This window comes from Peromyscus maniculatus, chromosome 17, assembly GCF_049852395.1.
Source record: "Peromyscus maniculatus bairdii isolate BWxNUB_F1_BW_parent chromosome 17, HU_Pman_BW_mat_3.1, whole genome shotgun sequence".
Classification (NCBI taxonomy): Eukaryota; Metazoa; Chordata; class Mammalia; order Rodentia; family Cricetidae; genus Peromyscus; species Peromyscus maniculatus.
In genome coordinates, this window is record NC_134868.1 from 37,202,660 (window position 1) to 37,225,080 (window position 22,421).

The 22,421-nt window shown below is 44.4% G+C and overlaps 1 protein-coding gene across 1 annotated transcript in view; it reads right to left on the bottom strand.

The window, feature by feature from the left end:
* Positions 1–22,421, bottom strand: part of LOC107400827 (low-density lipoprotein receptor-related protein 2-like) — a 49,964-nt gene that overhangs the window by 3,978 nt on the left and 23,565 nt on the right. The window contains exons 14-29 of the mRNA XM_076553520.1: positions 19,878–20,189; positions 18,176–18,388; positions 16,188–16,370; positions 15,459–15,674; positions 13,476–13,708; positions 11,411–11,540; positions 11,041–11,225; positions 10,201–10,387; positions 8,940–9,158; positions 8,387–8,567; positions 7,998–8,199; positions 7,745–7,909; positions 7,159–7,359; positions 4,789–5,338; positions 3,775–3,900; positions 1,528–1,638 (exon numbers count right to left, since the gene is read on the bottom strand). Of these exons, the coding sequence (XP_076409635.1) occupies positions 1,528–1,638; positions 3,775–3,900; positions 4,789–5,338; positions 7,159–7,359; positions 7,745–7,909; positions 7,998–8,199; positions 8,387–8,567; positions 8,940–9,158; positions 10,201–10,387; positions 11,041–11,225; positions 11,411–11,540; positions 13,476–13,708; positions 15,459–15,674; positions 16,188–16,370; positions 18,176–18,388; positions 19,878–20,189 (3,414 nt within the window). The remainder of the gene's footprint in view (positions 1–1,527; positions 1,639–3,774; positions 3,901–4,788; positions 5,339–7,158; positions 7,360–7,744; positions 7,910–7,997; positions 8,200–8,386; positions 8,568–8,939; positions 9,159–10,200; positions 10,388–11,040; positions 11,226–11,410; positions 11,541–13,475; positions 13,709–15,458; positions 15,675–16,187; positions 16,371–18,175; positions 18,389–19,877; positions 20,190–22,421) is intronic.

A 22,421-nucleotide genomic window follows, 5' to 3' on the forward strand; every position in this document is an offset into this window, starting at 1 on the left:
AAAGATTTGACTCAAAGTCTTACATGTAGTAGGCAAGAGCCAAGTTGTTCCTCTACCCACCCACCCCCCTTTTTTTAAAGACAGAATCTCACTAAGTTCCGTACATGGCCTTGAACTCACTCTGTAAGCCAGACAGGCCTTGAACTTGGAATCATCCTGCCTCAGGCCCCACCTTCTAGAACCATGGGCCTGCACCAACCAGTAGTTGTTTCTTAACTCTTAAGTGGTGTTCTGTTTATAATAATATTAGTATTGTTTAATCTACAAGAACAAAGTGGTATGTTCTGGTTTCTAATTTTACTGGATTTCTGTGTATGTGAATGTTGTGTGTTAGTATTGTTTAGTCTACAAGAACTAAGAGATAGATTCTGGTTTCTGATTTTATGGGTTTTCTGTGTATGTAACTGGTGTGTGTCTTAATGTCTGTGTGTTTTTCTTGTGTTTTTTTCCCCCTTTGGCTATTTTTCCCCTGTTTGTTTATTTTGTCTTATTATGGTTTGTCTTTATTTTATCTTATTATCTGTACTAGTTTTTTTTAGATGTCTCTCTGTATTCTAATGAGAGAGAGAAAGAAAGAGTGTGGATTTGGGTGGTTGGGAAGTGGAGATGGTCCAGGAGGAATCAGAGGAGGGGAAATGTCGATCAGAATATATAGTATAAAAACATCTATTTTCAATTAAAAATACGTGAGTGGAGGAGGCTTGCTCATTGGTAACATTCAGGCCCTCTGTTCACCAGGTCTGGGTTAGATACCAAGCACAGCAAATAAACAAAATGACAACATAAAAATTGAAATCAAACATCAACTACTGGAAGCCAGAGTCTGGAAGGTACATGAAGGAAAAAAATAATTAAAATAAAACTTAAAAGAACAAAAGTGAAAACAGAATACGGGTTCTATAGTATAGATATTAAGTGCCTCCCAAAGGTCCCTATGGTAATGGGTCAGAGCTCAGGACAACACTATTGAAAGGTGTTGGAAATAGAAGAAGTATGGCTTAGTGGGAGGTTTTTAGACACTGGATACACAACTCTGAAGAGCATTCTAGGATTCTAGTCTCTTCCTCTTTTGCTTTTCAGACATGAGGTGAACAGATTTTCTCTGCCAGCCATATGCTCCTGTCATGAACTGTTGCTGTACCATAGATCCGAAGGCAAGAAGATAGCCACTGAAAACTGAAACCTGCAAACCATGAGCCAGAATAATGCCCGCTCCTTAGAAGTCAGCTCCCTCCCATAACAGCCATTGAAAGCCAGGGCACCAGGTCCACCAACTCCCAGCCCAGTGGATTTAGCACGGCCATGTTTGGTACACAATTCACAAGGGGTCAATGGTGTACCTGACCTAGACTGTAGAGAACTGTATAAATACAAGAGCATTGTGCAGACCAGTAAGAATTTCAGAGAAGAATATTTTAACACCATGGGACACACAAAGACGTTCCAGGGAGATGGCAGGGTGGAGTGTCCCCTCTGTGGGAACTGAGCGGACAACAATGTTGTCACAGACATTGGAGATGTACTTACCCTGCTGCCTCAGTATACTATAAACTTTTAAGTCTACAATCTTCTGGTCTACCTGGAACCACTGGTTTCCTGAGACTCGAGCTTTGTGGTACCAAACTTTGGTGATCTGGGCTGAAACAAAAGCCAGAGAGTAACTGTTAACAGAAATAAAATCCATGGCAGAACCATTCCTAGGCAAAGAAACGGGTTCAGTCGAGACTCTTGAACTCATCTGTGTGATCCAATGAAGCAAAAAGAAGTTTTCACAATAGTTGCCTATTTTTTCTGAGTTTTATTGTGAGAAAGAAATTCTGAGGGAACTTTTAAAAATGGCAAATTCCCAACCCAAGCAAAGTCACATGTTAGGCATGTCCTCTGTAGAAAGTCACATGTTAAGCCTGTGAGGTGACAGACACTTATAATCCTAGCCCCCGCCCCCCCGAAGGTGGAGACAGGAAGACTGTGAATTTGGGATCAACCTGTGCTACAGCATGAGACGCTGTCTCAAAAAAAACAACACACAAGCATGATCGAAGTCCAAGTCACCTGTCAATAAATTATAACTAGTGCATCAATAAATACTGAACTAGAAAATTAAAACAAGTGACACCTAAATGTAGTCCATGTGATTAATGAGGCCTTGTCTCAAAACTCATTAGAATGCATCTCTGGAAAGGGCTCATGAGGAGGAGGAGCCGTAAGGGATCCTAAAATGGATGGGAAATGGCTCCTCACACGCCTCAGATTCTCGATCTGAGAACTTGCTCTGCGGTGGCTGATCGACATTCGGACATTTAAGAAGACAGGTTTATTTTAAATCTTGTCTCCAGTTCCACCAAGTCTAGATACTCATCAGACATTTATTCACAGGACTTGAGCATAGACACCATAAAGTATTAGAACACCGTGATTTTTGAGCAACCCCCTAGAAATCCTAGAAATGGTCCATAGCCAAGTCCTGAACAAAGCTGCATGTATGTCAGGAAAGCAGAAGCAGGAGTCAGTGGGGGAAGGAAGGGGCCAGTAGGAGAGGTCATGGGGCTTTGGAAAAGGCAGTAGGGGTTTGAAAAAGAACAAATCGTAACAATAAACATGTTTGAAAATGTCACAGTGAAGCCGGGCGGTGGTGGCACACGCCTTTGATCCCAGCACTCGGGAGGCAGAGGCAGGCGGATCTCTGTGAGTTTGAGGCCGGCCTGCACTACAGAGTGAGTTCCAGGAAAGGTGCAAAGCTACACAGAGAAATCCTGTCTCAAAAATCCAAAAAAAAAGAAAATGTCACAGCAAAACCTATGTCTTCATTTGTGAACCAGAAAAAGTAATTTAAAAATGAAACGAAAAAAATATTGTATAATCCACCTTGTACCTTATGTTTATTTTGTCAACTAAGACAGGTATTGTCACTCAACTGGTAAACTGGAATAGCTAGTACATGAGAGCAGGCATGCCACCCAGCTCCAAGTCCCGGCCCAGTTCGCCCTGGCACTAAGTTGCCCAAAGGTCCATGTGCTGAAGGCGTGGTCTCCAGCCTGGGCCTAAGAGGAAGGAAGTTAGATTTTTAAGGGTATGTCCTAGATTGGAATTTTAGGTCCCTGACCTTCCTCATTCTCTCTCTTTGCCTTTGGCCTCCGTGGGGGGAATTTGTCTCTCCATCACGTGATCCATCACAATCTACTTCCTCATTAAAGAATCCAACATAAAGGGGACAAGTGCCCTGAAACCCGTGGAACTGTGAGTCCAAATCATCCTTTCCCCCTCATGAGTCAGTTGTCAGAGGTGTTTTGTCACAGTGACAGGTCGGTCACAGCAGTAAGGAGCATCAAATGGCATACAAACACTTCAGGACCTAAGCTTATGCATACGGAGCAGGGGTTCTCAACCTGTGGGTAGTGACCCACCCAGGGTCCCATACCAGGTATCCTACACATCAGACATTTACATTATGACTTATAACAGCAGCAAAATGACAGTTATGAAGTAGCAATGAACTAATTTCATGGTTGGGGGTCACCACAGCATGAGCAACTGGATAAAAGGGCCACAGCATTAGGAAGGTTGAGAACCACTGCTATAGAGAATAACCAAATAAAGTGACAGGTCCTCCAAGTCACAGGTGCACTATTGACACATCCTTCTCTAGGCTAGGGAAGTTGGTTATTCCTCTAAAAGAAAAACGCTGCTAGGGATAAGTGCTTAAGCAGAAGCAGATACTCTTTGGATTCCAGGAGTGAATTCAGACGAGAGATCAATCTATACAACAAGACCTACCGTCATCAACTGTTGTCCACAACATCATGTCTTGGCCACAGGCAAAGAGGTGAAGATCCTTAACTCCTTGGTGGTCAACCCTGTATCTTGAGCCATCTAGTTGAATACTTTGAATAAGCCCCTGCCCTAGGAAGAGATGGCCAGTTAATTTCCTTTGGTCCTGACAGCTGTACTATATCCTGGAACTTGTCATGTCTTGTTTGTCCCAGCTTCCGGATGACACTGTTTGCCATTCAGGCTCTGAAACCGATTCTTCCTCATTCATGTCTCTCTAACAGTGATTCATAGTGATTTGCATCTATATACGTGCATATATATGCATATACTTATATATGTATAGTGTGTATATATACCATATTAGTGTATGTGGTGTGTGCATGATTCACAGTGATTTGCATATATATATAAATACACTATGTATAGTGTATGTGGGGTGTGTGTCTGTGTGTGTGTATGTGTGTATGTGTATGTGTGTGTGTGTATGTAAGTCATGTGTATACATGTGAGGGCAGGCATGCTTGTGTCACAGCATATGTTTTAAGGTCAGCTGACAAAGTCAAGTTTCTTGTTTGAGGCAGAGGCTCTTGGTTGTTCACTACTGAATATACTGCATATGCCAGGCTAGCTGGCCCATAAGCTCCCACCTCCAATATCACCATAGGACAACCAGGATTAGCAGCACATGCTATGGTGCCCAGATTTACATGGGTTCTTCAGATCTAAACAGGTCCTCATGCCTGCAAGGCAGGTACTTTTCCCACTGAACCATCTCCCCACTATTATTCATATTTTTTGAGTTCTCGGTCTTATATTTTACAAAGGAGCAACTGCATGACCCTGTGGGCTATCCTCTGCTACTCAGGAAAAGACTCTCCTTGCCTCTACTGTGTTGGCCGACGTAAATGAGATCCGAACATTCATTAAGGTTATAGCTGAAGATCAGTGACCAGAACTTCATTACCCAGTGCAGGGTCCGTCAGGTTCATATTTAGGGTGCAGATGTTAATTGCTTACCAGTATCAGCCCAGTACACTCGGGTCCCTGAATCCGAAAAGGCCAGGCCCACAGGCGCCTGGGATTTCAGCCACAGCGCCTTTCTCCTGCTGCCATCCATGGAGGCACACTCAATGCGGGAGCCATGTCCCCCATAATCCTGCGAACCCAGGTCTGCCCAGCACATGACAGCAGTAGGTGGATGGAGGACAACAGAAGCGGGGTGGTAAAGGTTTTCACTGAGCAAGACAAGGGGATACTGGCCTTTTGAGGAAGCAACATTGATGTGGGGATTCTCACTGTCAATCCAGTATATGTTTCCACCCAGCCAGTCCAGGGCAAAGTCAGTCACTGTCCCCTTCCCAGAGAGGATTCTCCGCCACGAGAGTACCCCTGGTTCCTTCAGCCGCAGCAGCCTGATGTCACTGGCATTCAGCTCTGACAGGTAGAGGGCCTTTTCCTGGACAAGATAATCCACGGACGCCAGTTGGTTGACACTGGTAAAAGGTAGTGTCCTGTGTTCCGGTACAGTTGTTTGTTGTGCTGTGGTCTTCAGGTTTTTCAGATAGATCTATGGGGGAAAATTAGGTGCATGGCACTACTGGTCAAGTCTACTCTAATTTTCTTCTTATCTCAATATGACATTGGTGCTAGTATTCTTAAAATAATATTTTTAGACATTCTATCTCCTGAAAGCAGAAAGCTGTTAATTCGATCCTTTCCTGGCGCCTCTAGCACTGAGAATTCTTGAAATCCACACGTCTTGGTCAGGGTTACTGTTTCTGTTATGAAACACCATGAGCAAGCTGAGGAGAATGGTTTATTCGGTTTATACTTTCATATCACAGGTCATCATCAAAAGAAGTCAAGAAGGGAACTCAGACAGGGCAAAGATCCTAGAGGCAGGAGCTGATGCAGAGGTCATGGAAAGGGTGCTACTGACTGGCTTGCTCCACATGGCTTGCTCAGCCTGCTTTCTTATAGAACCCAGGACCACTAGTCCAGGGATAGCACTGCCCACAATGGGCTGGGCCCTCTCTCATTGATCACCAAGTGAGAAAATGCCCTACAGCCAGATTTTATGGAGGTATTTTCCTCAACCGAGGCTCCCTCTTTTCAGATAACTTTAGCTTTTGTCAAGTTGGCATAAAACTGACCAGCACATCATGTACTTTGAAGATACTATCTCTGTTATAGGCCCATCTCTTTAAATGATACTTATTAATTAATATCACACTGACACCAGTGGGCTGATCTTCAACCCTAAAATTTGTTTCATTATTTTACAGTGCCAAGAACTGTCGAGTCCTCTGGGTGGGGACTTGCTTGTTTGTACTCTAAGTCTGAAGACATTGTGAGAGTTTGAATGTGATTGGCCCCCATAACCTCATAGGGAGTGGCACTATTAGGAGGTGTGCCTTTGTTGGAGTGGGTATGGCCTTGTTAGAAGAAGTGTGTCACTGTGGGGTGAACTTTAAGGTTTCCTATGCTCAAGATACTGCCCAGTGTCTCAGTCGACTTCATGTTGCCTGCAAAATGTAGTAGGACTCTCAGCTATTCCTGAAGCATCATGTCCGCCTGCGTGTCTGCCATGATGATAATGAACTGAACCTCTGAAACTGTAACCAAGCCCCCTCAATTAATTGTCTTCCTTAATAAGAGTTGCCATGTGCAGGGTGTGTCTTCCCAGAAATATAAACCCCAAGTAAGACAGAAGTGATCCCTTAAAAAATGTGCTTCCTTCCCAGGCTGGATCCCGGGGAGGTGCTTGGATCAGAACTAATCTGAATCCTTACAACTGCTTAGGTAACTGAACAGAGGCACATGTGTTTTCCAGTCTCTAACCTCACTGTGTCCCAGTGTGATAAAATGTTTTAAAGCAATGGTTCTCAACCTGTGGGTCATGATCCCATTGGAAGATGAATGACCCCTTCACAGAGGTTGCCAAAGATCATTGGAAAGCATGGATATTGACAGTATGACTCCTAACAGTAACAAAATTACAGTTATGAAGTAACAAAAAATAATTTTGTAGTTGGGGGTCACCATAACACAAGGAAATGTATTAAAGGGTTGCAGCATTAGGGAGATTGAGAACCACTGCCCTAAAGGAATTAAAATGTGCATCATTTTCATTTACACATCTCAAGGAACTTTATGTGGGTCACCATAGCCCTTTTAAGATCAAAATGTTCTACAGCACATGATACTCAGTGCATAGTCAATACTAAACGTAAGTTTAGTTTTAAGAATTCTAGTTTCTATTTTAAGAATTTTCCAAGGGAAAGGGCCTCTGCCATTTACAACTGGATGTGGAGAAGCCTAATACTCAAAGTCTAAAACAGAACACAAACCAAGTGTAGGCATATCAGGAAAGCTCTAGAACAGTACCTGGGTGAGAACAGTGGGCAAGACCAGGAACACAAACTCAGACTCTTGCAGGGAGACACAGGTGATCCCATCATCTGCCAGCAGGAGACCAACTGGGCAGTGACAACTTCCCTTGGCTCGTGGGCTCAGAAGGCATAAGTGGGAACATCCTATGTCCAGACAGGGACTGGAAGACCTGGGCTGGAGGACTTCATGCATTATCTGAAAGATAAGAGCTGGATGCTGCTAAGTGCTAAATCCTTTCCAATAGAAAGTCAATCAATTCCCCTCCCCTCCTCTCCCCTCCCTTCCCCTCTCCTCTTTTCTCCTCCCCTCTCCCCTCTTCTCCTCTCCTTTCCTTTCCTCTGTGCTCCTCCTCCTTTTTCTCCTTCATTCCCTTCTCTCTTTCTTTATCTCTGTGCAAGGATTGAACACAGGGCCTCATGTCTGCTTAGTATGTACCACTCTACCACAGAGCTGCAGCCACAGGCCAGACAACAGTCTTAATCACTATGGGTGGATGCCACTAAACTCGGTGATTGGGCAGCTCATAGACGTGTCTCTTTCGTGGAGGACCAGGAAGACATTTTAAGAGTGCTCAACTTACCTTGAGTCCAAAGGGCTGTCCAGAACGCTTGATGAGGACAGCCCTGTCCTTGCCTGTCGTCTTCTCCACGCGTTGTATTGTTCTTGTCTTCCGGTCAGACCAGAAGATTTCATCTTCAAACACAGCGACTGAAAAGGGGTTCTTGATTTCTGTTAGCTGCATCATCTACAACGGTGAAGGTGAGCTTTCTGGGGTGAGTTTTACACAAGACACATGGTATTTCAACTGAGCCTAATGTCAAAAGGACACTTACACTAAGGCCACTACCATCTAGGTTGGCAGAGCCAATGCAGTGAAATTTCTCATCAGACCAGAATATCTTCCAACTTAACTGGTCAAGAGCTATGCTAGTAGGCCGACCAAGGCCTTGATTGACAAGTATCTTCCTGCTGCTACCATCCATTCCAGCTTGTTCTATTTGAGGTTCTTCTCCGATTTCGGACCAGTACATCAATCTGTGTGAATAAAAGCTGGCTGTAAGGCAGTAGATTGCCTTTGGAGAAAACATCTATCCGTTCATTTCTTAAAACATTGACTTACAAAGATTACAAAGGGATATAAAAATAATATAGTAGCATCAAAGTAGCATCATCCAATAAGCAGCTTACCGTTCTTGAGCAGGCATTTTGACACCTAACTCACCCATTTAGGGGATCCAAAGCCAAAGACTGGGGCTGAATCACATCATCCAGGACAACTGTATACTCAGAATTTTCTCTCCCAAAAGCAGTTAATTGAATTGCCAAAATCTGGCCAGCTCCCCCATCAATCCAGTAGAGATTCCTTCCAATCCAGTCGACCGCTATACAGTCTGGCTTTATCCCTAAAGAGACCATTCAACAGGTATGCTTATGCTAAACTGTAACTTCAGCAGGCAAAGAGATTCTAGACTTGCATGCCATATTCATTCATTTTCCAAGTGCTAGATGCGTATCCAACAGAAAAAACTATTGATACATCCCAAAATACTATCATAGAGGAATGATCATTAAAAGCAGTGATCGATGGTTCACAGCCTGGTAGAACCCATGTCCACTGAGATGACAGTGTTTGTGCCTTTCTATTTCTTACTAGCCAGCAAGCCCTGGTCCCTTACAATCCAGGAGATAAATCCCAACCTGTGTTTACATCAATTGCCCCTCACTGTGTTGTTTATGCTCTGTACATTTAATAAGAGCTTTCCAGAGGCGCATACCTCTCACCACCATCCCATCCTTCTTCGTGGCCATACTTATCCACCTTATACTCTCTGCATTGGGATCTGCCCAGAAGACTTTCTGATCCACTAAGTCATAGTCCAGAGAGTGAATAGCCAGGTTCTTGTCTGTAGTTGCCAGGATATCTTCTTTTAAGCTTCTCAGTCCAGAAAGGAACAGGTTAAACTCAATTGCAACAAGCAGGATTGGCTCGGCACCTGCCAAGAAGAAATGGCATTCAACATGACCATAGAGGAGCTCATACAGCGAAGATCAACACAGGCTAAAGAGTGAAAGACTATGACATGGTATGGTGGCTTTTGGCCAAGGCTGGGCTGCCAATTAGCTCAAATGGAAGGAGCGCTTCATAGCACAATGGTTACAATAATAACCACAACCTTAAAGGTATGTAGACTACATTGATTATTAGCTTAAATTAAAGGCAACATCTTGGGCTGGGCAGTGGTGGTGCACACCTTTAATCCCAGCACTCTGGAGGCAGAGCCAGGCAGATCTCTGTGAGTTTGAGGCCAGCCTGGTCTACAAAGCGAGATCCAGAACAGGCACCAAACTACACAGAGAAACCCTGTCTCAAAAAACAACAACAACAAAAGGCAGCATCTTCTTTGTTTTCTTATTTAGTGGATAAAATGATGAGTTTCCTTTTGACATTTGCATTATACATATAATTGTACCTTGCTCATATCTACTTCCTTCACCCACTACCATTCCCCAACAATATTGGTCCACTTCCTTTCTTCAAACAGTCCCCACTCTGCTTTTACGTCACACAGGCACATGCGCAAATTCCATGTATGAGAGAAAATACATGGTATTCTAACTTTCTTCTCTTTATCACCCTCTCCCCGCCCCATAATCTTCTTTGTCCCCATTCATTTTATGCCATGCAACTATTCATATTGGAATCTAGATTCCACATAGAAGAGAAAAACTGCAATATTTGTCTTCTTGAGTCTGGCTTATTTCACTTAACATAATCTCTAGTTCTACCTATTTTCCTGCCCTTAACACCATTTCATTTTTCTTTATGGCCAAGTAAATTTCATTGTGTATATACACTATATTTTCTTTATCCACACATTTGTTAATAGGCTTTAAAATAGCTGTGAATGAAATACTGGGGCAGATGGGCAGGAATGAAATGTTGGGTAGGATAAGTCAGGTGGACCCACAGTCATAGAGCTAGGGATTCAGCGCTCATGACCCAGGACTTAGAAGACATTCCCAGCTCCAGGTTACCTGTTGCCTTACAAGTGTGGCCATCAGGGCCCAGCAAGTAGCCAGGGTGACAGGCACAGATATATGAGCCCTCAGTATTGATACAGGTCTGACTGCAAGGTCGACCAGCTGGCTGCTGGCACTCATTGACATCCTGACAGATTTGACCACTGCTTCCCAGCTCAAAGCCTGGGGCACAGGCACACACCTGAAAGAGATAAGAAGCCATCACCACATTCTGAAGACAGAACAGCATTGATAAAAGAACTTTGATCTCCCTTTGAAATTCACATGGTGATACATTCCATTTTGACAACTGAAGCAGCTTTGCTTTGAACAGTCACTTCGATGCCAGCCACATCAACCTCCCTGTACCTGTTACACCCTTCGAGCCATTGTGGGACCAGAGCAACAATGGCTAGGTTCAGCCCAGGACACCAGAGCCTCTGCTGGATTCGTGAGAAGAGAAGCACATGAAGCTAACTGAATTGGTCATCTGCCAGTAGAGAGCTGCTGTTACCAAATATCAGAACACTCTTACTAGACTATGTGAATCGAGTTCACTGCACGCAGCTGAGTAATACTGCCTTAACATAGCCAGTTCCTGACTTAAGAGCATGGCACATTCCAAATACCCACAGGGAAGCAACTTTCAGGTTGTCATTTTCCTGACCTGTCCAGATGTTTGGGTCTTAGCACCATGCAACCTTTCTCCCACAGTTCAAGAAGAGATGTGAAGGGCCACAGGTATATGTCCTTGAGGTCAAGGTGCCATTGGGGACAACCTGAATGAGTTCACTACAGGCTTTTCTCAGCACAGATGTGGCTGACAGGGAACAAACAGTAACTTCAGCAACTCACTGGCCCGATTGGGGACGGGTAGCAGGAGTGGTAACATTGCCCTGGGCTGCACGCTGATGAAGAACACTCTCCACCCTCATCTGAACCATCGGCACAGTCCTCTCGTCCGTCACACACCATGCTGAAGCTGAGGCAGGCACCAGTAGCACACTGGAACTCGGAATCCGGGCACTTCTGTGGAACACCTGTTGGGGAGGGGGTTGCCTTCCACTAGAGTTTTACAATCCAGCCCTAAGCATCCCTCCCCTACAAAGCTTCTCCGTATGCAACCAAGACCCCCTTAATGAGAAAATGAGGGTGGACTTCAGGTTCTACAGAATTTGCATGAAGGCACCTGGCTTCTGCCTGGGTGAGGATGCCCTGCACTTACATCCAGCCTCGTCACTGTTGTCTCTGCAGTCGCTCTGTCCGTCACAGTGCCAGAAATCAGGCACACACTGGTCTCCACTTCCACAAGCCCACTGCCTTGGGCCACATGGAAGCACCTTGAGGTCACAGTCCTAAGGAGACAGTGATAATCAGTGCCCCCCCAAGCTAAGGGAGGGAGGTTGCAGAGTTAGACAAGGCCCCAGCCAACAAAACTACCCTCAAGTTTCTGGAAGGATGCCAGTTGAAACCTAAGTGCCCCAAAGGGACACAACTTATGAGAGTATCTTTCAGTAGCTGGACATGCAGCCTACTCTTAAGAGTAGCTTGTTTTCCTGGTGAGACTCCCTTGGAGAAAAAGTAAGATTTCATTTGTAAGTGGTTATCAATTGGAGATAGCTTCTAGGTTGGGGAGGATGGATGGGGGCATGTGTCCACTTCTTTTAATTCTAGGACCCATCTGGTGCAGACCCATGCAGGCCCTGTGAGTGCTGCCTAAGTCTCTGTAAGTTCCTGTATGCTTCCATCATGTTGTGTTTAGAAGGCTTTATTTCATGCTGTTTACAACCTCAACAAGGAGAACAGTGACTGCCACAAGCCCTGTGGGTCTCATTTCATGCCTGGCATGTTCTCCTTGACTTGGGTAATGGCCGGTGGTGTCATCTGGCCTCTAGGGAAGGAACTTGCCATGCCTGGAGAGGACCCGAGTGAGGCTCAGCCTCATCTTCCGGCAGACCATGATCTTAGAGAAGAGCTGGCATTTTACTGTGAGGCACGGCAACAAGACCATTGGTACCGGCCTTGTCACTCACGCACCCACCCAGACTGAGGAAGAAAAGAACCTCAAATGGGGTCGAGTCTGGACTTCCGCTCGGGTTCTCTAGCTTAGAGCTGCCCTGAACAGCGTTCCCTCCTGTGGACACAGCAGCATCCAAGCAGAATACAACTAGAGGTACCTCTGTTCACAAGGGGTGGCCTGTCAGATGAGGCAAGCAAAGAAACTGGTCTGTGAATAGTCGGGAAAAGAAATACATAAAGTGTGGGGGAGTGACCAGTTGGGAAGTCTTCATTTCATCCGGATAACAGAAGCAAAGGAATCCAATCTAGAAATGAACCTAGCGCTCTTTCTGCCACATCGATACATGCTCCAGTGAATTAAAATGGACAGCATTGCAGAGCAGTGGTGGCCCACGCCTTTAGTCTCAGCACTCGGGAGGCAGAGGCAGGTGGATCTCTGCGAGTTCGAGGCCAGCCTGGTCTACAGAGTGAGTTCCAGGACAGCCAGGGCTACACAGAGAAACCCTGTTTCGAAACAACAACAGTAAGATAAAAGAGAGCATCTTTAGCATCTCCTCTGACTTGGGAGGGACCAGTTGTGTACCTGCCCAACCTCGGAGTCTTTAGACACATTCTCAGCTTCTGAGTACTAAGGTCACGTGAAATCAGTCAGTGTCTGGGACAGTCCTTGAGCTTCAGTAAGCTTCTTGGTGACAATTCAAAGGAAATAGGGACAAGTCTGCCCAGTCTCAGAGCTCAGCTTTGGATTGGCTATTCGAGCCATGGTGATCATGTTCTAATCCTAGGAGCCCTCCTACAACACAGGTTCCTCTGAGAAGTTTGACTACAGCTTCCCAGTCATACTCAGATGCAGCTATGGGTGACTAATCTGTCTCTGTGCTGTCCTGAATTTCCCAGCAGAGAGCATGTGTCACTGTGGCGTTTGAGAGCTACAGTCAGCAAGCCATTCTGCAGAGGGAATCAAAAATATTTTTGAAAATTAAATCTTTACCCTGCACATAACAGATTGCTTCCTGTTACTGCTCCCTAAACAATACTGTGTGGAAACTATTTACTCAGCATAAACATGGCATTAGTTGTTATAAGTAGTCTAAAGAGGATTTGATGTATGGGAGCATATGGGTCCACTATAAGTAAATACAATGCCACACCCTATGAAAGACTTAGGCATCCATACATTCTGGCATCCTGGGAAGACCCAAGACCTGACTCCCTTTGGCTACTCAAGGGCTCTGGTACCTCTACATATTTCTGAAGGAGGGGTATGCTACCTTCTCATCAGTTCCATCTTTGCAGTCTACATCATGGTCACATATCCACTCTGCCAGCACACATTCTCCACTCTTCGGGCACTTCATCTCCCCTTCTGGACACTGTAGGGCAACAGGGCAGCCTTCCTCATCTGAATGGTCCAGGCAATCTCGGTTCCCATCACAATGCAGAGACGAAGACACGCATTGGCCGTTCTCACATTGAAATTCAGAGGAGCTGCACTTTTCATGAACTGAGAAAGGTAATACTTAGGGTAAGAGCTCAGGCAACCCTGAAGAAACCCAGTGACAAGGAAAACACTTTAGAGACTCTCCCAAGTTCTGCTGTCACCTCGGGAACCAGCCCCATCAGGCAGGAAATCATCTCAAGGTAAGAGTTATACTAGGAAGGACCTACTATTAACCTAATGTCCTGTCTTGGCCCTAGCAAATGAGGACTGAGGGACAAGGATGAGAGGACCCTGGTGTAGGCAAAGTAAGGACCCTCTTCTGCAAGCTTTATTCATTAATAATAAAAAAAATTCTCTCACAACATCCAACATGTTCTATAATTTATGTTGTTGGACTCAATGCCTACAGACAAAGACTACTTGATTTAGCCCCAGAAAAGGACATCAATAGGTACCAAAGGTATGTTCCATCTAGAGCACAAGCTCCTTCAAGTATCTCATCCTTCCTGATGGGTTCTTGGCCCCACATGCAATCACAGCCCTGGCTACATGGTCCATTCCACAACCAAACCTGCAGGGGCCCCTCCCAGCTCTCCTCACTTCAGTTCTCTACCCCAGTCCCACACGGTGATGCAGGCCTTTGAACCACATCATTGGAAAGAGAAATAAAGACTCTGCAGCCCATAAAAATGAAGAGAAAATTATAAGACCTACAAATGATATGGCCTAGCAGGTGAAAAGGCCATATGTAAAGTATTCCGGGAAGTAGAGCTTTAACTTGACAAAAAATAATTTTGGAAACTAGGCCTGTTTTCCCCTAATGGAAATACTCTTGTGAAGGAAAGAGGTGTGTGTGATAAGGCTCTCAAGATGCCTCTAGCTCCAAACCTTTCCCATCAAACCTCTATAGCAAGTATAGCACTGGTGTGTGTTCCCAGCTGGGATAGACAGGTAGCACTGTACCTTTTGTGTCAACTCTTACACTGGAATCCAGAGTCCTTAGTGCAGCCCACTTAGAACTCTGCTTGCCACGTCTCATACTCTGGTGATTTGCTATTCCAATAACCCGAGAGCAATGAAAGTGCTGTCATATGTTCCGAGCACAAGGAGATGCCGTGGTAGGCATGGTGGCACACACCTTTGATCCTGGTGCTTGGAGGCAGAGGCATGCAGATCTATGTGAGTGCAAGGACATCTTGGTCTGTGCAGCAAGTTCCAGACCAGCCAGGGCTACCATATTGAGGATCTGTCTCAAAAACAAACCATGCCCCTCCTATACACAACAAGGAAAAGGCTGTGGTGGGTCTAATAAAGAAAATGGTTATATTAGATGTGATTGTTAATAAATCAACACTATAAAGGCATCTCTAAATAGTGCTATAAAAACAATGCAGTAATACATTTATTGGTTGGGTGATAAAGATGCTGTGACCAGAGGTTTGACGTAACCCAGCCTTAGATTTTTATTTCCAGGAGCAATGGTCCAATACCAGCTCAATGGGTAATGTGTACGTTGTCATTCAGAGCAACATTATAGAACATAATTTGTCAAAAGATGAATCAACTGTAAGACAGTTGGAAATGCTCCTGGGGGTCAGACATCCTGGGTGGGGTTGGGGGTGGTGGCACATGCCTTTAGTCCCAGAGCTCCAAAGGCAGAAGGAGGTGGACCTCTGTGAATTTCAGGTCAGCTAGGGCTACATGGTGAGTCTCAGCACCCCTCTTTACACACACACACACACACACACACACACACACACACACACACACACACACACACACACACACACCTTGGGAAGCTCATGGAACTTACTGCACCCTTGCTCATCTCTTCTGTCCAAACAATCTAGCTTCCCATCACATCGCCAACTCTTAGGGATACACCGGGTCTGGTTGTCACAACGCAGTGAACAGTCTTCAGCGGGCCTCCAGCAGCCCAGCTCATCAGACCCATCGGTGCACTGCTGAGCTCCGTCACAGTGGTACTTCTCCTCTATGCACCTGCTTCCATCCAGACACTGGAAGACCCCTAGCATGGAAAAGTCCCAAGGCTCGCATTGGTCAGAAGGAAGATTGAAAATGAGATGACCTCACTTTGTTCTGGTGTCTGAGGGGTCTACAGAGGGCATTTGCTCTGCATTCTCATATCTAGTGGATACAGACGCCAGCTTAATAATATGCTTAGGTCAATGATGTTACCAACCTGAACTAAGTCATTTAAATAAGACATCATGTGTTTGGTTGCTTTGACAACTTGATAAATCACTACCAACTCTTGTAAGGGGGCCATTTAGGTCATTCTGTGGACCAGCCTATTAAAAAGGCAAATGTTGAAACACTTACCAGGTTTCAGGAAGCAACCAGGCAACAGACAGACAGATGGATGAAATGTATCCTTAGGGAATCAGGATGCTGACAGATGATGGCATGCAAACTGGTGCAGAGGAAGTTGGAATGTCACAACTAAGGACATACTCTGGCAATTCCTATCATGTGCCTGAAGATGACCCTGGCACAAGGTGCTGAGGACAGGGTGACCAACCTGGTTGATGGCAGACGTGGGAGCAGTTCTCTTCATCTGAGCCATCCTGACAGTCACGCTCACCATCGCAGAGGGACTCCCTGGGAATGCATCCCTTCCCATCCTGGCACGGGACAGAGGACCGGGTGCAGAGAACAGGAGGAGGAGAAGGGACAGTGGGCACTGCCTCCAGAAGCCCAGGGTCTAGAGCAAACCATGTCACTTCAGCAAATCAGACCAGGAGGGCCCAGCAGTGGGGCATGTTCCCACTGTCCCCTCCCTCGGAAAGCCACACCAGGGCTGAGTATCCACATGGCTCCACCTTACAAGAGCCAGTGAAAGCACCCATTATAAGCAACTTAGGGAAGTGAGCTGCATAGACCCCTTGTCTACTGGCTTTGAATTTGGGCAAGTTCTTTTCTCCTCTCTGAGCTATCTGAAGGTCTATTTGCATCTGAGGGATAAAAATCAGAAAGTATCTGTGTATCACATCATGTTCTGTCCATCACAAACTGCACACAGGGTGGTGCATGAGAGCATAACAGAGCTGAAAACTTCCGGTCTCAGAGTTACTACAATCAACTGGCGTGAACAAACCCACTGCTCTTATTTGGAATCGGTGTACTGTCAGTCTACATCTGGGTTCGTATAAGTACATTCTATAATGGTGACACAATGATGCCACCTAGTAACACGTTTCTCAGAATGTGTCTCTGCCCTTAAGTAATGCACAACAGTCCTTCTGGTTCCTTAGCATAGGATAGGAGCCAGCATGAGCTAGGCACTCATTTATTGAAATGCATAAGTTACAGTGCCACAAATTACTAATTAGTGTTTATTGGCAACTACAGCAGCAACTGACAGATGTGTTAGAGATTGGAATAGGATTTAAAGCAGGAAGATTAACTATATCTGCGTATGACTACCTCAAGAATATATCCTTAGGCCTGATGCTTGTAACTCCTAAGATCAGGATAAAGCAACCAGTGAGTCAAAAAGTTATATGGGTCACAGAGAAGATGGAGATGGGAGATTATGGGACTGGATACAGAGAGGAAATGGTTCTGTCCTTTTCATTTCTATTCTTTCTTCATATACCCAGCTGTTTCTACGAAGGAAGGCTCTGAAACCTGGGGTGGGAATTCTTCTTTTTCTGCTTCGTAACCTACAACTGGATGTTTTTTGCTCTGCCAAAGGATCATATGAAAAGATAATATGTAAGCCTGCCTCGCCTTGACCCAACTCCAGCAAAACGAAGAATGATGCTGTCCCTGGAACAGGCTGAGTCTAAAAACTTGAAGTCCAAGACTTTAAGACTTAAAACTTTCTTAATCCAACATGATGTCACAAAAGAAAACTATACCTGACTTTATGTGGCAGGTCACACTCAAAAGGCAGGCACACTAAGACTGTTGTTGAGAATGACCTTCAACTTGGGTGTATAAGGTATACATGAGTTATAAATGAATTTCACACTTAACACTTAGGTTTCATTCATAAGATACTTCATTATGCATCTGAAAAAGACTCTAAAGCCTAAAACAGAGGTCCAAAACTTGAAACACTCATGGTCCTAAATATTTTGGATAGAGGATATTCAACATGTATCTACAGCCTTGGAGGGGCATCACAGAGGGCCACCTGTGCAATGTCACGGCTATGTGTCTCATGAAAGAATGGCTTGTTTAGTAAATCAGTTTGGGGATAGTGTAGAGCTATGTTCATACCCAGACTAAGAGCCTTAAATATACTAACATGAAAGACCTTCTCTCAAGGGCCACAGCAGGTAGATCTCGCTGAGAACTGCTACAACTTTTATGGTCACTGTTAACTGGCTAAATCTCATAGCAACTTTGAAAAAGTGTGTTCAGTTCTTACACTCCCAGAATATGAACAAGTTAAGGAGGGGGACTGGTGGAAAGAAGAGGAGATACGTGTCAATATAAACAAAAGCCTACCTAGGATTTACCCTAAAAACATGGGGGACATCCCCACAAAGAAAGACTTGCCTGGCACTTTCTGGTTCTCTGCCAAGATGATCATTTTCTTTATGTGTGGCTCCTTCAGTGTGGAGAAGGGCTCCAGTGTCTTCCTGTTCCACAGCATAAGAGCTGCCTTGTCTGCTGTCACCAGGTAGGGCTCATGGGCTGCCATAACCACATCACTCCAGGATGCATTTAAGGAGCATGATCTGTTTTTTAGTAGACTAAAACTGTGCAACCCTAGGGAAGCATAAGAATCAAGATTGACCTGTGGCCCCGAGCAAGGTGGGGTGCATAGTGCTATGTGATGGAGATCCAAAGACCCAAAACTCCAAGGAAGCACATTACCCTCCTTCCAAGTTTCACAGGTTTTAGTTTTATAGGTTAAAGTTAACTAATGAATATCTTTTTGTTGTTGTTGTTTTTGGTTTTTTGAGACAGGGTTTCTCCATGTAGTTTTGGTGCCTGTCCTGGAACTCACTCTGTAGCCCAGGCTGGCCTCGGACTCACAGAAATCCGCCTGCCTCTGCCTCCAGAGTGCTGGGATTAAAGGCGTGTGCCACCACCACCCAGCCAACTTATGAATATCTTAAGCTCCAGGAAACTGGGAATCGTAGGTCTGCCATGCAGAGACTCCAGCTATGACATCACTATCTCAATGTGTGTTGTGTTGATTAGGTTTTATGTCAACCTGACACAAGCCAGGGTCATCTGTGAAGAGGGAACTTTAATTGAAAAATGCCACCGTTAGACTGGCCCAGAGGCAAGCCTGTGGGGTATTTTCTTGATGAATGACTGATTTGGGAGGTCTCAGCCTACTGTGGGCAGTACCACCCCTGGGCAAGAGGTCCTGGGTTATATCAGAAAACAAACTTAGAAAGCCAGGAGGAGCAAGCTAGCAGCTAAGCTAAGCAGGGCTCCTTCATGGCTTCTGATGCGGTTCCTGCCTCCAGGTTCCTGCCCTGACTTTCCTTCCTTTATGATGGACCATAAGTTGGAGGTTTAGACAAACCTTTTGGTCATGGTGTTTTATCACAGCAATAAAAAGCAGCATGTACTAAAAACTATCGCGATCAGCATGTTGCCACCAGGCCCCAAGGTAGCTGTTAGTTAAGAAGATGAGCTATCAATGCACAGTTACAGCTTACACCTTTTTTCCAAGGTCTAACCGCAGCCTGGTACCTCCTTCGTGGAGGCTGTTTGCTTCTGCTATTTCTGGTTGTGGAATAAAAAACAAATCTGGAACAAAATTTTGGAAAAACAACTAAGTATATTTTTTGATGCTCTTAAGTCTATTATTTCTGGTATTTTTTTTAATTCCTAAACCAGACTGTTAGACAAGAGATGGCTTTGAAGTATCTTGCAGTAACTGTCAAATTTCGAACTACAGTCTTTGTCTAAGCAGTGCTCAGAATAAGTAGGACAGCTAGAAGAAAGGTTTTGAATATTCTCTATACAAAGTAACAGTATATGCTCCAGGTGATGAATATACTAATTACTATGATTTGATCATTACATATTAATACAGGTGTCAAAATATCATACTTTACCCCATATGTATGTACAACTATTATGTGTCAGTTAAAATTTTAAAACAAAAAATTCCACCGTAGCCCAAAACACAAAAATTAATTAAGGTTTAAAAGAAATGACTCAAAGCATTATACTAAAAAGAAGCTTGGGCATATGGCCTCAGACTCTACCCACTGAACTGTTGTATAGTACTTACCCAACCCTTTGGTGGTCCAGAGGATGCTAGCAGATCCAAGGTCCAAGGCCATCCGAGTGTCCGCTGCCCAGGTGCCTCTCCAAACTTCCTGTCTGGTTTTGCCATCAAGGGTCATGCTTTGCAGGGGCTTCCCGCTCTCCAGCCAGTACAGCACCCGTCTGGGCCAGTCAAGGAGCAGCTGGAGTATAATGTTGCGAGTGCTGTAGAGAGTGTACGAGTCAGCGCCAGGAACTCTGGTCTTCTGAATCGTACCTCGGTCACAGGGTAGCCAGAACAGGTTCCCGGTGGATATGTCCACATTGGCTGAGCAAACTGTAGGAGGAATAGAGGCTGCATTAGAAAAGGCTTCTAGGTGTGTCTGCACACTGTCTCAAATGAGTCAAGGAGAAAAGGGGGGCAGGCCCCTCGAGCAGATACTTCTTAGCAACATGAGCCTCATAATGCCTGCTCTGGATCCAGCAGCTTGTCGCTTGAGTTCCAGTGGTCCTCACAGCCACCTGGCAAGATCCACTACATCTTAAAGAAAATGTCCAAGTGGCCTGCATTTGAACACAGGCCTGTAACCTCAGAGTAACATTCCTTCTTCTCACAGGTCAACATGCAAATCAATCAATTATATAGTCAAGGGACTAGAGCTCAAAATTGTTTTGAGAAAATAGACTAGGACAAAATGACATCACTTTAGATAGAATGCAAGGTCACCAGAAGTAACAGTGAATAAAATCTAAAATGAGAAGGTACAGGTATGATAAGGACCAAGTACATAAAAATACTGGGTACTGTGGTGGTTTGAATGAAAGTGGCCCCCATAATAGGTACATAGGGAGTGGTGCTATTAGGAGGTGTGGCCTTGTTGGGGTAGGTGTGGTCTTGGTGGAGGAAGTGTGTCAGGTGCTCAGACCAGGCCCAGTGTCACTCTCTCTTCCTGCTGCCTATGGATCTGGATGAAGAACTCTCAGCTACATCTCCAGCACCATGTCTGCCTGCGTGCCACTATATTTCTTGCCATTGATGATAATGGACTAAACCTTTGAACTGTAAGCCAGCCCCAGTTAAATGTTTTCCTTTATAAGTGTTGCTGTGGTCATGGTGTCTCTTCACAGCAATAGAAACCCTCACTGAGACAGGTATCATTTTTCAGATGTGAATAATTGAGTTAGGCACGAAGTTCCAGCACTCTTCCCTTCCTGTTCATGTTCAATCTAACCAGCCAGTGGCAGAGCTAAGCTAGGATTCATCTGCTATAGGATGCAGCCTACCGTTAAGATTAAGAGCAGTATCAAGCTAGCAGGGCAGAATGCTTCCCTGTTTCTACGCCTCAATTTCCTCAAATCCGTTATAAGGATGCTTTGCTCATGAGGTTGTTACAAGCAAAATTAAAATGGGACATCTTAGAATAGTGTCTGCTATTTTAGGGTAAGTTACTAAAGCTGACCACACAAGCTCACAACACCCAACTGCCAGGAAGTCTGCAAGATGCTGGTTCAATATAAGTCATTTAATTAATCTTACTGATTTACTAAAAGTAATAAATACTCAACTAATATATTCTTAGTTGTTTTATTAAAATGTACTATTACTGGCTTAGAATTCCTTATCAAGGAACCATATACATTTCTGGATTTGGAATTCTTTCTGGAGTTTTCCAGATTGGATTGAGAATGGGACATGAGTCTAAACATAATATTTGTTTTTGTTTCCTGTATGCATTATACATATAGCACCAAAGTAGTTCTATAAAACACTTCCTGTACATCACTAATTGAGGACAGATATGGAATTTCCCACTTATGGAATCATGTAGATGTTCAAGGACATTGAGATTTTGTGGCAAACTGTATCTTGCTTTTGTTTTTATAGTCCATCGTTCCTGAACGGTGAACATACTGTGTAAAGCTTGCTTCCAAGAATACTTCTCAATCCATTTTAACCACGTCACATGGTAACTTGGAAGCTGGCATTGTGGGAGTATTTACACCACGAAAACAGTCTGTACAACACATCTGAGTGTATGTTTTGGGATTCCTTGTTGGTTGTGTTTTGTTCTCTAGACTAGAGGTGGATAAATAATTGACCTTGGGCCAAATTTGTTTCACTGCCTTTTTATATAGGTAGCTTTCCATGGAATATAGCTAGCAATTCATTTATATTGAATAATGCTGTTTTCACGATACAATGACAAATATCCACCAAACAAGGCAGTTACTATTTGGCACTTCATACAAAGTTTGTGAACCTTAGTCTTTACTTAAGAAAATCATGATGGGTAGAGGTGCTTGCCACCAAGTCTGATGACCTGAGTTCGATCCCTGGAACCAACATGGTCGAAGGAGAGAATGGATTCCTGAAAGCTATCCTCTGAGCTACTCACATACGTGGCACATGTGCATGAACACCTATGCATAAATACACACACACACACACACACACACACACACACACACACACACACACACACACACACTAAATGTAAAGGAAGTAAAAATGTTACCAGTATTGATTCCACTTACATGTGAAATTAATTAAACCCTAAATATCCAACAA